This window comes from Oncorhynchus keta, chromosome 8, assembly GCF_023373465.1.
Source record: "Oncorhynchus keta strain PuntledgeMale-10-30-2019 chromosome 8, Oket_V2, whole genome shotgun sequence".
Lineage (NCBI taxonomy): Eukaryota > Metazoa > Chordata > Actinopteri > Salmoniformes > Salmonidae > Oncorhynchus > Oncorhynchus keta.
The window spans coordinates 48,233,196-48,247,090 of NC_068428.1; the positions used below are offsets into that span (position 1 = coordinate 48,233,196).

Consider the following 13,895-nt stretch of genomic DNA (forward strand, 5'->3'; position numbering starts at 1 on the left):
ATGGAGATGGATGTGATGGAGATGGATGGATGATGGAGATGGATGTGATGGAGATGGATGGATGTGATGGAGATGGATGATGTGATGGAGATGGATGGATGTGATGAGAGATGGATGGATGTGATGGAGATGGATGGATGTGATGGAGATGGATGGATGTGATGAGAGATGGATGGATGTGATGGAGATGGATGGATGTGATGGAGATGGATGGATGTGATGGAGATGGATGGATGTGATGGAGATTTGTGATGGGAACACGTCAGGTGTGACAGTTTACTTCCCAAGACTTCAGAAGGTAGTTTAAGGTGTTTGTTTTTAAATAAATAGTGGTGAAGTGTGAATTCTTTCTTTATTTTCTTTCTTTAAAGGGTGTACATGATGGTAACAGTGTGTTTTCAGTGTGAATTCTTTCTTTAAAGGGTGTACATGATGGTAACAGTGTGTTTTCAGTGTGAGTTCTTTCTTTAAAGGGTGTACATGATGGTAACAGTGTGTTTTCAGTGTGAGTTCTTTCTTTAAAGGGTGTACATGGTGGTAACAGTGTGTTTTCAGTGTGAGTTCTTTCTTTAAAGGTGTACATGATGGTAACAGTGTGTTTTCAGTGTGAGTTCTTTCTTTAAAGGGTGTACATGATGGTAACAGTGTGTTTTCAGTGTGAGTTCTTTCTTTAAAGGGTGTACATGATGGTAACAGTGTGTTTTCAGTGTGAGTTCTTTCTTTAAAGGGTGTACATGATGGTAACAGTGTGTTTTCAGTGTGAGTTCTTTCTTTAAAGGTGTACATGATGGTAACAGTGTGTTTTCAGTGTGAGTTCTTTCTTTAAAGGGTGTACATGATGGTAACAGTGTGTTTTCAGTGTGAATTCTTTCTTTAAGGGGTGTACATGGTGGTAACAGTGTGTTTTCAGTGTGAGTTCTTTCTTTAAAGGGTGTACATGATAGTAACAGTGTGTTTTCAGTGTGAGTTCTTTCTTTAAAGGGTGTACATGGTGGTAACAGTGTGTTTTCAGTGTGAGTTCTTTCTTTAAAGGGTGTACATGGTGGTAACAGTGTGTTTTCAGTGTGTGCTTCAACCAGTCAATAGTTCTGATGGATAAAACATTTTTAAAAAGCTTAACACTTTCAGATGTTCGTTTTTATTTCATTAGTGCTGTCACGTCATACTTAAGACCATTCTCTTAACTTAAAATACCTTGTATTTAGCAAACCATTAAAGCTATTTGTGTGTGTGTGTGTGTGTGTGTGTGTGTGTGCTCATACGTGGGAAAAACTCCAGGTGTCCTCTAAAACTCAAATATATCCCCCTGCACACACACACACACACACACACACACACACACACACACACACACACACACACACACACACACACACACACACACACACACACACACACACACACACACACAGTGGTGAACCAGAACAATGGTTTACTGATCCATATTTCCAATAGCAGCTGCACACCTGCAGACACACTAACCCCTTTCTTTCTTTCTAAAAATGAAGGGACTTCTAATCTTTCTAGAAAAGAGACACTGCAACAAAAAAAAAAGGAGATTCACCTTAAAAAAGATTTCAGAATCATACAGAATACAATGTTATCAGCCAAAAAAACAGACCAATCAAAAGTAGAATATGTACAAAACCTCTAAAATGTCCTAGTTGGATAGTAACATGGCAACTATCTACCAACCTCACCTCTAACCCTAACCCTCACCTCTAACCCTCACCCTAACCTCACCCTCACCTCTAACCCTCACCTCACCTCACCTCTAACCCTCACCCTCAACCCTAACCCTCCTCTAACCTCACCTCTAACCCTCCCCTACCCTAACCCTCACCCTCACCTCTCACCCTCACCCTAACCCTCTAACCCTCACCCTAACCCTAACCCTCTAACCCCTAACCCTAACCTCTAACCCTAACCCTCACCCTAACCCTAACCCTCACCCCCTAACCCTAACCCTCACCCCTAACCTCTAACCCTCTAACCCTCACCTCCTAACCCTAACCCTCTAACCCTAACCTAACCCTCACCTCTAACCCTAACCCTCACCCCTAGCCTAACCCTCACCCCTAACCCTGGTAACATTTCATTAGGATAGTAACATGGCAACCCTACCCCTAGCCTAACCCTCACCCCTAACCCTCACCCTCACCCCTAAACCTCCAACCCTCCTAACCCTCACCTCTAAACCCTAACCCTCCCTCTAATCCTCACCCTAATCCTAACCCTCACCCTAATCCTTATTCTAACCCTCACCTCTAACCTAACCCTCACCCCTAACCCTCCCTAACCTGTTTACCCCTCTAACCCTCAAAGCCCTAACCTAAGTAACCTTTGTTGATAGTCCATCTGATAGTAACGGTCATGCTATAGATACCTCTAATACCCTTATTCTGTCTAACCCTCACCTAACTATCCCTAAACCCCTAACCCTAACCTCTAACCATCTGACCTAACCCTCATGCTATGCTATAGATAGGATAGGCTGTCTGGACTATCCCTAACCCTAACCTCTAACCTCTGACCTAACCCTCATGCTATAGATAGGATAGGCTGTCTGGACTATCCCTAACCCTAACCTCTAACCTCTGACCTAACCCTCATGCTATAGATAGGATAGGCTGTCTGGACTATCCCTAAAACCTCTAACCTCTGACCTAACCCTCATGCTATAGATAGGATAGGCTGTCTGGACTATCCCTAACCTCTAACCTCTAACCTCTGACCTAACCCTCATGCTATAGATAGGATAGGCTGTCTGGACTATCCCTAACCTCTAACCTCTAACCTCTGACCTAACCCTCATGCTATAGATAGGATAGGCTGTCTGGACTATCCCTAACCCTAACCTCTAACCTCTGACCTAACCCTCATGCTATAGATAGGATAGGCTGTCTGGACTATCCAAATAAAAATGGGAGCAAAATCCTACCTCGCTTACAGTAGAAAAAGAAAAAACACACTTTCACATTTCTTAATACAACTCTCAGATAACTTTAAAAACAGCCGTTTAAAAAATAATAATAATTAAAAATCCCTTTCTTTTATAAAACCTCCGGCAGCTCTGTTGTTGTTCTTTAATCACCTTGGTTACGTCTCAAATGGCACCCTATTCCCTGAACAGTGCACTACTTTTAAAACAGAGACCAAAGTAATGTAGGGTACCATTTGGGGCGTAGCCTAGCAACAGACAGTCCACTTCCTTAGTGACCTTTACTCGCGGGTGAAGGCCTTCTTCTGATTGGCTCGTACGACGTCGTCGGGGGAGGGCGTGTCGAAGGTGAAAGGGGTTATGGGTAAGAGGGGCATCTGTTCTTTAGCTTTGACCAGCTGGGTCTGTGTTCCGTACAGAAACGCCGGGTGACCCCCTCCTCCGACCTCTAACCTCAGATCTCCTACAGCCTCCATCATCATCCTCCTCCTCCTCTTCCCCCGGCTGGGCGCACGCACCGACAGGGTCAGGGCGAAGACGGACGGTCGAGCGAACACAGAGGAACCGTGGCGGTGGTGGTCTGACCTCAAGTCGACGGCGGACGGCGAGGAGAGGCCTCTGTCATGGCGACGTGCGAACAACACTCCACCGTGGGACGACTGGGCCATGAGCGCGCTTAGATCAACACTCTGATCACCCCATGGTGGGCGGAGACTCAGGGAGTGGGTGACAAACGGGGCGGGGTTTGTCTCTGACTCCACCCTCTTGGATACTTCTTGGCTGTGGTTTCCCTGGTGACAGAGCGCGGCGAGGAGAGTGATGGTGGGGTGTCGGAGGAAGTTCTGTTGTGTTGCTGAGAGGCTAGTGGAGAGAGCTCCCCCAGTAGGCCAGGAGGTGGTACTACCTGTCCGTCTGGGTCTGCTGCTGGCACCGTGCTTACTGGCTGACGGTGAGAGGCCAACACAGACAGAGGGAAGACGTGGGGTTCTGGTGGTGTTGTGATCTGGGTCTGGGGGGAACAGTGTGTGTTCAGAGGTCCTTGGGGTTGTGGGAGCTGGGACAGGGAGCGTGTGAGAGCTGGCGCTGGTCCGACGGCAGTCTGAGCTGTGTTGCCGTGGGCAATGGGGATTGAGCTGTTCCCGTGGAGACCGGGGAGTGTTCTGTAGAGGGTGGGGCTGCTGTTGGAATGTTCCTGGATCAGCTCAGCCAATGACGGGCTTCCTTTGGGATCCGCCCCCTTAGCCCCTCCCCCAGTCGCTATCTCCATTGGTCGGCTGCTCTGGAGGACGGAGCTCAGGCTGCCGAAGGAGGGAGGGGCCATATTGGCGCTCGGAGCTGTCAGTTTGGGGTTGCCTAAGGACAAGCTACCCAAAGAGGAGGCAAGGTGGTTGGGGGGACTTGTAGCAATGGGGGCGGAGTTGGAGTTTAACAACGCTAGAGTGCCCAATGAGAGGCCAGAAAGAACAGCCAGAGTAGATGAGGACAGTGAGGGGAGTCCCGCCCTCTGACTCTTCTGAACATGCTCAGACATCAACTGGGCCAGGCTGCTGCTGCTCCCCGCCTCGGCAACCGTCGCCAAGGGCCTTGCGGAACCCGCCGCGAAATTCAGAGTCGAAGTGGAGAGGTTGTGAGTGTCATGACAATGACCTTTCCCAGGCCGCGCTAGGAAGTCACTAAGGTTCAGAGGATCGGTAGGTGGACATAGAGCTGGTGTGTGTGTTGGTGTGAGTACAGTGTCAGAGTTGAATAGGCAGGCTCCTTACCTTACCAAGAGTTGAGAGAGGAGGATGGGTCAGGACATCAGAGGAGAGAGAGAGAAACAGAGAGAGAGAGAGAGAGAGAGAGAGACAGAGAGAGAATTTCGTTACAATGTGTTCAAAGTGAAGAACCCTTGGTTCATTTCGCTAACAGTCTTCGACAACTACATCCCTGTGTAACTTATGCTGAGAGTAACCATCCAAACACAGTAAGTAAGGTGATCATCATTCTCCCCTGCTCTGTGGTCACCTTTCTTTGGTTGTGGGGTGGCTGATGCCTCCTGATTGGATCTTGGCGCAGCTGCCATGTCCTTATTGGCTCCCTGGGGCAGTGGTGCGTCCTGATGCGTCTTAGCGGACCGGGGCGGAGCACCGGTGCTCTCGCCTGATAGGATGGTGTCCAGGGCTCTCTCGGGGTCGAAGGCGCACTGCAAGGCAACCTGGGTAAGGACAGACTCTGGCACTGTGTCACCCAGCACCTCACGCATCTGGTCCAGACATGAGTACAGCTTGCCTGTGGAGACACAGGCAACATTACATTAGAAATTGGCACATGGGACACTCAGGAGCAACAAAGAGCATCTTCAAAACAAACACCTCACAAGAAAAACACACACACAAAGACACGTACGGACACACAGGCTCTCTGTGTGTGTACCTTGGTCTAGGAAGAGAGGACGAGGCGAAGCAAGAGAATTTACTCCGTGCAAAATAAGATATTTTTAGAGATGGAGATCTATGACAAGAGTGTAATGGCCACGTGAGTCTTATTGGATGGAATAGAAGCGTCATATATATTTGACCAACGTACTGATATAAGTGGATGCACCTGGCATCACTTGAGAGAAGAAAATGACTTGGTTGTGCCTGTTTTTGTTTTTTTTTCACACGTGTTATCTCCTGCCCTCTCATTGGCTAGAATGGTCCCACCTGATCTCGCCTGACTTCAATCATTGAGGACATGCATTTCCATTGTCAGAGTGGTCACTCGGCTGTCTTGTCAACATAACATATAATATTTAGTCTAGATCATTCCATGGAGGGCCTAGTGTGTCTGATGGTTTGAGTTTTTCCTTTCAATTAAACTAATGAGAGAGAGTTCCTTACTAATTAGTGAATTAATTAATTCATCAAATCGAGTAAAACGGGGAGGAGAGCAAACCAGCAGAAACTCTACCTTCCGTGGACTGAGTAACACACGTGGTCTATGGGGTTTTAGGGTTTAGAGTTGGCCGCTACACCAGCGGTCACGAGTCATGATGCTGCTGACGGTCATTAGTAACCTACCAAACTGTCTAACTGCCTGGTACTCAGCACTCTAATTGTCCCTCGAATCACTCTGACAACAATGTAAATGTATTACAAAATCTAATTAAAAACACTTCACGTGAGCCCATGAACTCATGTTGCTCAACATTTCCATAGGCTATGCATTTGTGTGGGAAAATAAGAGTGATGGCCTCTAATAAAAAGAGGAGGATCCCATCAGCTTTCTATAGGTCAGGCATACTATATTTATTTCTCCACTTTCCTGGCAGGCATTCAAATGAAACACGGGAAAAGTATCCCCCAGTCTCTATTTAACTGATGACATGTATTTTTTTTCACGCTGACCCTGTTCTGAGACAGGTGCATGATGGTCTAAATCAAAACCAATTTCACACATTTAGTATATTCCAGCCTCGTGTCTTCTTGGGTTTGACGCTACAAGCTTGGCACACCTGTATTTGGGGAGTTTCTCCCATTCTTCTCTGCAGATCCTCTCAAGCTCTGTCAGGTTGGATGGGAAGCGTCGCTGCACAGCTATTTTCAGGTCTCTCCAGAGATGTTCAATCGGGATCAAGTCTGGGCTCTGGCTGGGCCACTCACAAGGACATTCAGAGACTTGTCCCAAGCCTCTCATGTGTTGTTTTGGCTGTGTTTTTTATTTTATCTAACCTTTATTTAACTAGGCAAGTCAGTTAAGAACAAACTCATATTTAAAATGACGGCTTAACCCCAACCCAGACGACTCTGGGCTAATTATGCTCCGCCCAATGGGACTCCCAATTACATCCGGATGTGATACAGCCTGGATTCGAGCCAGGGACTGTAGTGACGCCTCTTGCACTGAGATGCAACGCCTTAGACCGCAGCGTCTGTGTGTGTTATTGTGTGTTAACTATTTTACTAAAATACTTAAAAGGCCGCTAAAACTTTAAATATCGATATCGGTTTTTTGGGCAAGGAAAATAATCAGAAATAATCAGAAATCGGCCAAAAATGTAATATCGATGCATCACTACTAGTCATGTAATTTGTGTGACTTTTAAGGAAATATTTAACTCATTTAGGCTTCTAATAACAAAGGGGTTGAATACTTAGACTCAAGACATTTCAGTTTGTTTTTTTAAATACAAAAATGTAATATCTAAAAACATAATTCTCATTTGATATTGAAATCCCTTTTTAATCAATGTAATCCATTAATCCATTTTAAATCAATGGAATCCATTAATCCATTTTAAATCAATGGAATCCATTAATCCATTTTAAATCAATGGAATCCATTTTAAATCTTAATCCATTTTAAATCAATGGAATCCATTAATCCATTTTAAATCAATGTAATCCATTTTAAATCAATGTAATCCATTTTAAATCTTAATCCATTTTAAATCAATGGAATCCATTAATCCATTTTAAATCAATGTAATCCATTTTAAATCAATGTAATCCATTTTAAAATCAAATGGAATCCATTTTAAAATCAATGGAATCCATTTTAAATCAATGGAATCCATTTTAAATCAATGTAATCCATTTTAAATCAATGTAATCCATTTTAAATCAGGCTGTAGCAACATGTGTAAAAAGGCCGTGTGAATACTAATCCCTATATAGTGCTTTACTTTTATTGTGCCCTAAGTTGGATCAGCGGCCTGGTCAAAGGTAGTCAAATCAAATCAAATGTATTTATATAGCCCTTCGTACATCAGCTGATATCTCAAAGTGCTGTACAGAAACCCAGCCTAAAACCCCAAACAGCAAGCAATGCAGGTGTAGAAGCACAGTAGTGAACTATATAGGGAATAGGATTCCACTTCACACCTTGGCCTTACAGTTATAAAGTACTTGGGTAGTGTGTAGTGTGTACTGTGTACCGTGTACCAGGGTAGTGAGACAGACAGACCTGTAGCAGGGGAGATGCAGTAGCCATCATCAACAGACTGTCCATATACTTCCTCATGTCAAAGTATGCAAGGGGGTGCAATTCAGTTAATGACACTAGCATACACACACACACTAGCTAGGTACCACACACACACACACACACACACACACACACACACACACACACACACACACACACACTAGCTAGGTACCACACACACACACACACACACACACTAGCTAGGTCCCACACACTAGCCAGGTCCCACCCACACACACACACACACACACACACACACACACACACACACACACACACACACACACACACACACACACACACACACACACACACACACACACACACACACACACACACACACAAGCTAGGTCCACACTAGCAGGTCCCACACACACACTAGCTAGGTACCACACACACACACACACACACACACACACACACACACACACACACACACACACACACACTAGCTAGGTCCCACACACACACTAGCTAGGTCCCACACACACACACACTAGCTAGGTCCCACACACACACTACAGGTCCCACAAACACACACTAGCAGGTCCCACACACACACACACACACACACACACACACACACACACACACACACACACACACACACACACACACACACACACACACACACACACACACACTAGCTAGGTCCCACACACACTACAGGTCCCACACACACACTAGCTAGGTCCCACACACACACACTACAGGTCCCACACACACACACTAGCTAGGTCCCACATACACACAGCTAGGTCCCACACATACACACTAGCTAGGTCCCACACATACACACACACACTAGCTAGGTCCCACACATACACACTAGCTAGGTCCCACACATACACACACACACTAGCCAGGTCCCACACATACACACACACACACACACACACTAGCTAGGTCCCACACACACACACACACACTAGCAGGTCCCACACACACACACTAGCTAGGTCACACACACACACTAGCTAGGTCCCACACACACACACACTAGGTCCCACACACACACACTAGCTAGGTCCCACACACACACACTAGCTAGGTCCCACACACACACACTAGCTAGGTCCCACACACACTAGCTAGGTCCCCACACACACACACACACACACACACACACACACACACTAGCTAGGTCACACCACACTAGCTAGGTCCCACAAACACACACTAGCTCGGTCCCACAAACATGCACACTAGCTAGGTCCCACAAACACACACTAGCTAGGTCCCAAAAACACACACTAGCTAGGTCCCACACACACACACACACACTAGCTAGGTCCCACACACACACACACACACACACACACTAGCTCGGTTCGACATTTTAGTCATTTTGCAGATACTCTTATCCAGACTGACTTACAGTAGTGAGTGCATGATACATTTTTAGTACTTTTGACACAGCTGATGGCTTTCACTTTGCCTCCTCAGCAACTCTGCCTGGGTGTGAGCTTTGGCCTTTTCTGGGACAGAACCATTTTCTTACAATCAATGATGGGTATATCTGTCTGGCTAAACTGTAAACTTTGTTAGTTAGATCACTGGCTAGTTAACAACACCAACCAGCTTCAGTTGTTGGAACTTTGGCAGCTTGATAGCTACAGCTGTAGAGTTACCTAGCTAACCAGCATGAGGGTTAAATACATTGAACGTTAGAAAGAAACATTAGCTAATTAAACAATACCATTGACATATGCTTAAGATAGTTGTCCTAGCTTGCCAACTATGCCAATTAACTAGATGCCATCCATAAGCATTTACCGTTATAAGCATTTTTGCTACACCAACAACAACGTCTGCTAGACACGTTATGTAACCAATAACATTAATTTGAGAATAGTCTGCGAGTTAGACACCACAATTGTTCTTTGTAAATTGCGGGATATTATTTTTTTTGTATTTGAAAGCAGTATTTATTTATTTGTTTATAAATATAAAATAAAAGTTCCAGTCCGCCCAAACTAGTTGTTGCTTAAATCGTTGCGTTTAGTCGGGTTGTGACAGCCCGTTCATGTTAGCTAGGTAGCTAACTACCTGTGTAGCTATATTGGCTAACCAACTGCATATATTATTATTATTTATTATTATATTGGCTAACCAGCTAACTATTAGCTATATTGGCTAACCAGATAACTGTTAGCTATATTGGCTAACCAGATAACTGTTAGCTATATTGGCTAACCAGATAACTGTTAGCTATATTGGTTAACCAGATAACTGTTAGCTATATTGGTTAACCAGATAACTGTTAGCTATATTGGTTAACCAGATAACTGTTAGCTATATTGGCTAACCAGATAACTGTTAGCTATATTGGCTAACCAGATAACTGTTAGCTATATTGGCTAACCAGATAACTGTTAGCTATATTGGCTAACCAGATAACTGTTAGCTATATTGGTTAACCAGATAACTGTTAGCTATATTGGTTAACCAGATAACTGTTAGCTATATTGGCTAACCAGATAACTGTTAGCTATATTGGCTAACCAGATAACTGTTAGCTATATTGGCTAACCAGATAACTGTTAGCTATATTGGTTAATCAGATAACTGTTAGCTATATTGGTTAATCAGATAACTGTTAGCTATATTGGTTAACCAGATAACTGTTAGCTATATTGGCTAACCAGATAACTGTTAGCTATATTGGCTAACCAGATAACTGTTAGCTATATTGGCTAACCAGATACCTGTTAGCTATATTGGCTAACCAACTACCTGTTACCTATATTGGCTAACCAGATAACTGTTAGCTATATTGGTTAACCAACTACCTGTTAGCTATATTGGCTAACCAGATAACTGTTAGCTATATTGGCTAACCAACTACCTGTTAGCTATATTGGCTAACCAGATAACTGTTAGCTATATTGGCTAACCAGATAACTGTTAGCTATATTGGCTAACCAGATAACTGTTAGCTATATTGGTTAACCAGATAACTGTTAGCTATATTGGTTAATCAGATAACTGTTAGCTATATTGGTTAACCAGATAACTGTTAGCTATATTGGTTAACCAGATACCTGTTAGCTATATTGGTTAACCAGATAACTGTTAGCTATATTGGTTAACCAGATAACTGTTAGCTATATTGGTTAACCAGATAACTGTTAGCTATATTGGTTAACCAGATAACTGTTAGCTATATTGGTTAACCAGATAACTAATATTGGTTAACCAACTACCTGTTATATTGGTTAACCAGATAACTGTTAGCTATATTGGTTAACCAGATAACTGTTAGCTATATTGGCTAACCAGATAACTGTTAGCTATATTGGCTAACCAGATAACTGTTAGCTATATTGGTTAACCAGATAACTGTTAGCTATATTGGTTAACCAGATAACCTGTTAGCTATATTGGCTAACCAGATAACTGTTAGCTATATTGGCTAACCAGATAACTGTTAGCTATATTGGCTAACCAGATAACTGTTAGCTATATTGGCTAACCAGATAACTGTTAGCTATATTGGTTAATCAGATAACTGTTAGCTATATTGGTTAATCAGATAACTGTTAGCTATATTGGTTAACCAGATAACTGTTAGCTATATTGGTTAACCAACTACCTGTTAGCTATATTGGCTAACCAGATAACTGTTAGCTATATTGGCTAACCAACTACCTGTTAGCTATATTGGCTAACCAACTACCTGTTAGCTATATTGGCTAACCAGATAACTGTTAGCTATATTGGTTAACCAACTACCTGTTAGCTATATTGGCTAACCAGATAACTGTTAGCTATATTGGCTAACCAGATAACTGTTAGCTATATTGGCTATATTTAACCAGATAACTGTTAGCTATATTGGTTAATCAGATAACTGTTAGCTATATTGGTTAACCAGATAACTGTTAGCTATATTGGCTAACCAGATACCTGTTAGCTATATTGGCTAACCAACTACCTGTTACCTATATTGGCTAACCAGATAACTGTTAGCTATATTGGTTAACCAACTACCTGTTAGCTATATTGGCTAACCAGATAACTGTTAGCTATATTGGTTAACCAGATAACTGTTAGCTATATTGGTTAACCAGATAACTGTTAGCTATATTGGTTAACCAGATAACTGTTAGCTATATTGGTTAACCAGATAACTGTTAGCTATATTGGTTAACCAGATAACTGTTAGCTATATTGGTTAATCAGATAACTGTTAGCTATATTGGTTAACCAGATAACTGTTAGCTATATTGGTTAACCAGATACCTGTTAGCTATATTGGTTAATCAGATAACTGTTAGCTATATTGGTTAACCAGATAACTGTTAGCTATATTGGTTAACCAGATAACTGTTAGCTATATTGGCTAACCAGATAACTGTTAGCTATATTGGCTAACCAGATAACTGTTAGCTATATTGGCTATATTGGCTAACCAGATAACTGTTAGCTATATTGGTTAACCAGATAACTGTTAGCTATATTGGCTAACCAGATAACTGTTAGCTATATTGGCTAACCAGATAACTGTTAGCTATATTGGCTAACCAGATAACTGTTAGCTATATTGGTTAATCAGATAACTGTTAGCTATATTGGTTAATCAGATAACTGTTAGCTATATTGGTTAACCAGATAACTGTTAGCTATATTGGTTAACCAGATAACTGTTAGCTATATTGGCTAACCAGATAACTGTTAGCTATATTGGCTAACCAGATAACTGTTAGCTATATTGGCTAACCAACTACCTGTTAGCTATATTGGTTAACCAGATAACTGTTAGCTATATTAACCAAACCTATATTGGCTAACCAGATAACTGTTAGCTATATTGGTTAACCAGATAACTGTTAGCTATATTGGTTAACCAGATAACTGTTAGCTATATTGGCTAACCAGATAACTGTTAGCTATATTGGCTAACCAACTACCTGTTAGGTATATTGGTTAACCTAACCAGATAACTGTTAGCTATATTGGCTAACCAGATAACTGTTAGCTATATTGGTTAACCAACTACCTGTTAGCTATATTGGCTAACCAGATAACTGTTAGCTATATTGGCTAACCAACTACCTGTTAGCTATATTGGCTAACCAACTACCTGTTAGCTATATTGGCTAACCAGATAACTGTTAGCTATATTGGTTAACCAACTACCTGTTAGCTATATTGGCTAACCAGATAACTGTTAGCTATATTGGCTAACCAGATAACTGTTAGCTATATTGGCTAACCAGATAACTGTTAGCAGTTCCCGCTAACTGATAGCTAACAACTTCAGGCCTTGCGTCGAAGGGTCCAAAACTGTCAGTAGCAAATTCACAGAATCTAACCTTCATCGTAGTTGCAGCCTCGGACATTTCTGTGCCGAGACATGTTGGTTTATAACTTATGTGTCCTTTCGGTCCCCTGTAGACGTGGTTTTCGGATCAGTCGGGCTTATTGTCATTTGCGTCTCACTTTCCGACAGCCATGTTTACGTAGCGAGCGACACACAAACACTTCTGCGCAGACTCAGTAGAGTTGAACGGTTCAGAGCCACACAGTTCACACTGCAAAACAATCCCAAACTTTAATCTTTAGCGAGGAACAAAATATAAAACTGTCATTTGGCCTGCTGAGTGAAACATTTTCAGTTGGCTTGGCCCACTCTACAATTTATCTGAAAATAAAATATGTTTATTATGTTTATTCCATAATAAATTAAATGTAAGCTCATGAGTGTAAACAACAATAAACATGCTCGTCAGCATCAAGCTGTTCTCAAAGACAATTTTATTATCTTATCAATCATTTCAAGAATCCATAATAAATAAAGATATAGCGCAGGTCGTTTCCAGACCACCCTCTTCCAGTCTAGATATGTAGGCTAGTGGCAAAGGCCTCCACATGTTTTAGATACCACTACCCGAGGTACAACAAACCTCCACCATGTTTTTTTCACTTCTCTTATGTCTCACATTAATGAAATGGATGGTTGTGTAAATGTTTTTTTTTTTTTTTAACATTTATTTTATTT

At 42.5% G+C, this 13,895-nt stretch overlaps 3 protein-coding genes and 1 long non-coding RNA gene across 7 annotated transcripts in view; 1 reads left to right on the forward strand and 3 right to left on the reverse strand.

Annotated features, from left to right (window-relative positions):
• The window catches only part of sgk1 (serum/glucocorticoid regulated kinase 1), a 335,423-nt gene that overhangs the window by 287,208 nt on the left and 34,320 nt on the right, over nt 1-13,895 (reverse strand). The gene's annotated exons all lie outside the window — the stretch shown is intronic.
• On the forward strand, nt 267-1,280 carry LOC127931541 (uncharacterized). 2 transcript variants are annotated; one of them, XR_008141686.1, is made up of 3 exons: nt 267-525; nt 576-778; nt 1,033-1,280. It is a non-coding gene; the product is annotated as an uncharacterized LOC127931541 (long non-coding RNA). The 2 variants fall into 2 exon arrangements; XR_008141685.1 differs by having other exon boundaries at nt 275-525; nt 982-1,280.
• The window catches only part of LOC127931535 (nascent polypeptide-associated complex subunit alpha, muscle-specific form-like), a 208,498-nt gene continuing 197,078 nt past the window's right edge, over nt 2,476-13,895 (reverse strand). Inside the window, exons 4-5 of one of the 3 annotated variants that reach the window (XR_008141656.1) lie at nt 2,791-2,941; nt 2,476-2,588 (exon numbers count right to left, since the gene is read on the reverse strand). The gene's annotated coding sequence lies outside the window, so the exon portion shown is untranslated. The remainder of the gene's footprint in view (nt 2,589-2,790; nt 2,942-13,895) is intronic. The other 2 variants (XR_008141657.1, XR_008141658.1) reach the window with 2 other exon arrangements.
• Nucleotides 3,657-13,408, reverse strand: LOC118381514 (nascent polypeptide-associated complex subunit alpha, muscle-specific form-like). The gene is made up of 3 exons (XM_035768449.2): nt 13,210-13,408; nt 4,949-5,212; nt 3,657-4,699 (listed from the first exon to the last, which is right to left on the reverse strand). The coding sequence occupies exons 1-3, from the start codon at nt 13,250-13,252 to the stop codon at nt 3,657-3,659; spliced, it is 1,350 nt and encodes a 449-aa protein (XP_035624342.2). The 5' UTR covers nt 13,253-13,408.

Bases quoted from the DNA above. Each gene is read 5' to 3' on its own strand.
- LOC118381514 (XM_035768449.2), bottom strand. From the start codon at position 13,252: ATGTCTCGGCACAGAAATGTCCGAGGCTGCAACTACGATGAAG. The intron at 5,213-13,209 runs GTTAGATTCTGT...GTGTCTCCACAG, and splicing joins AGGCTGCAACTACGATGAAG to GCAAGCTGTACTCATGTCTG. The intron at 4,700-4,948 runs GTGACCACAGAG...TGGTAAGGTAAG, and splicing joins CACCCCACAACCAAAGAAAG to GAGCCTGCCTATTCAACTCT.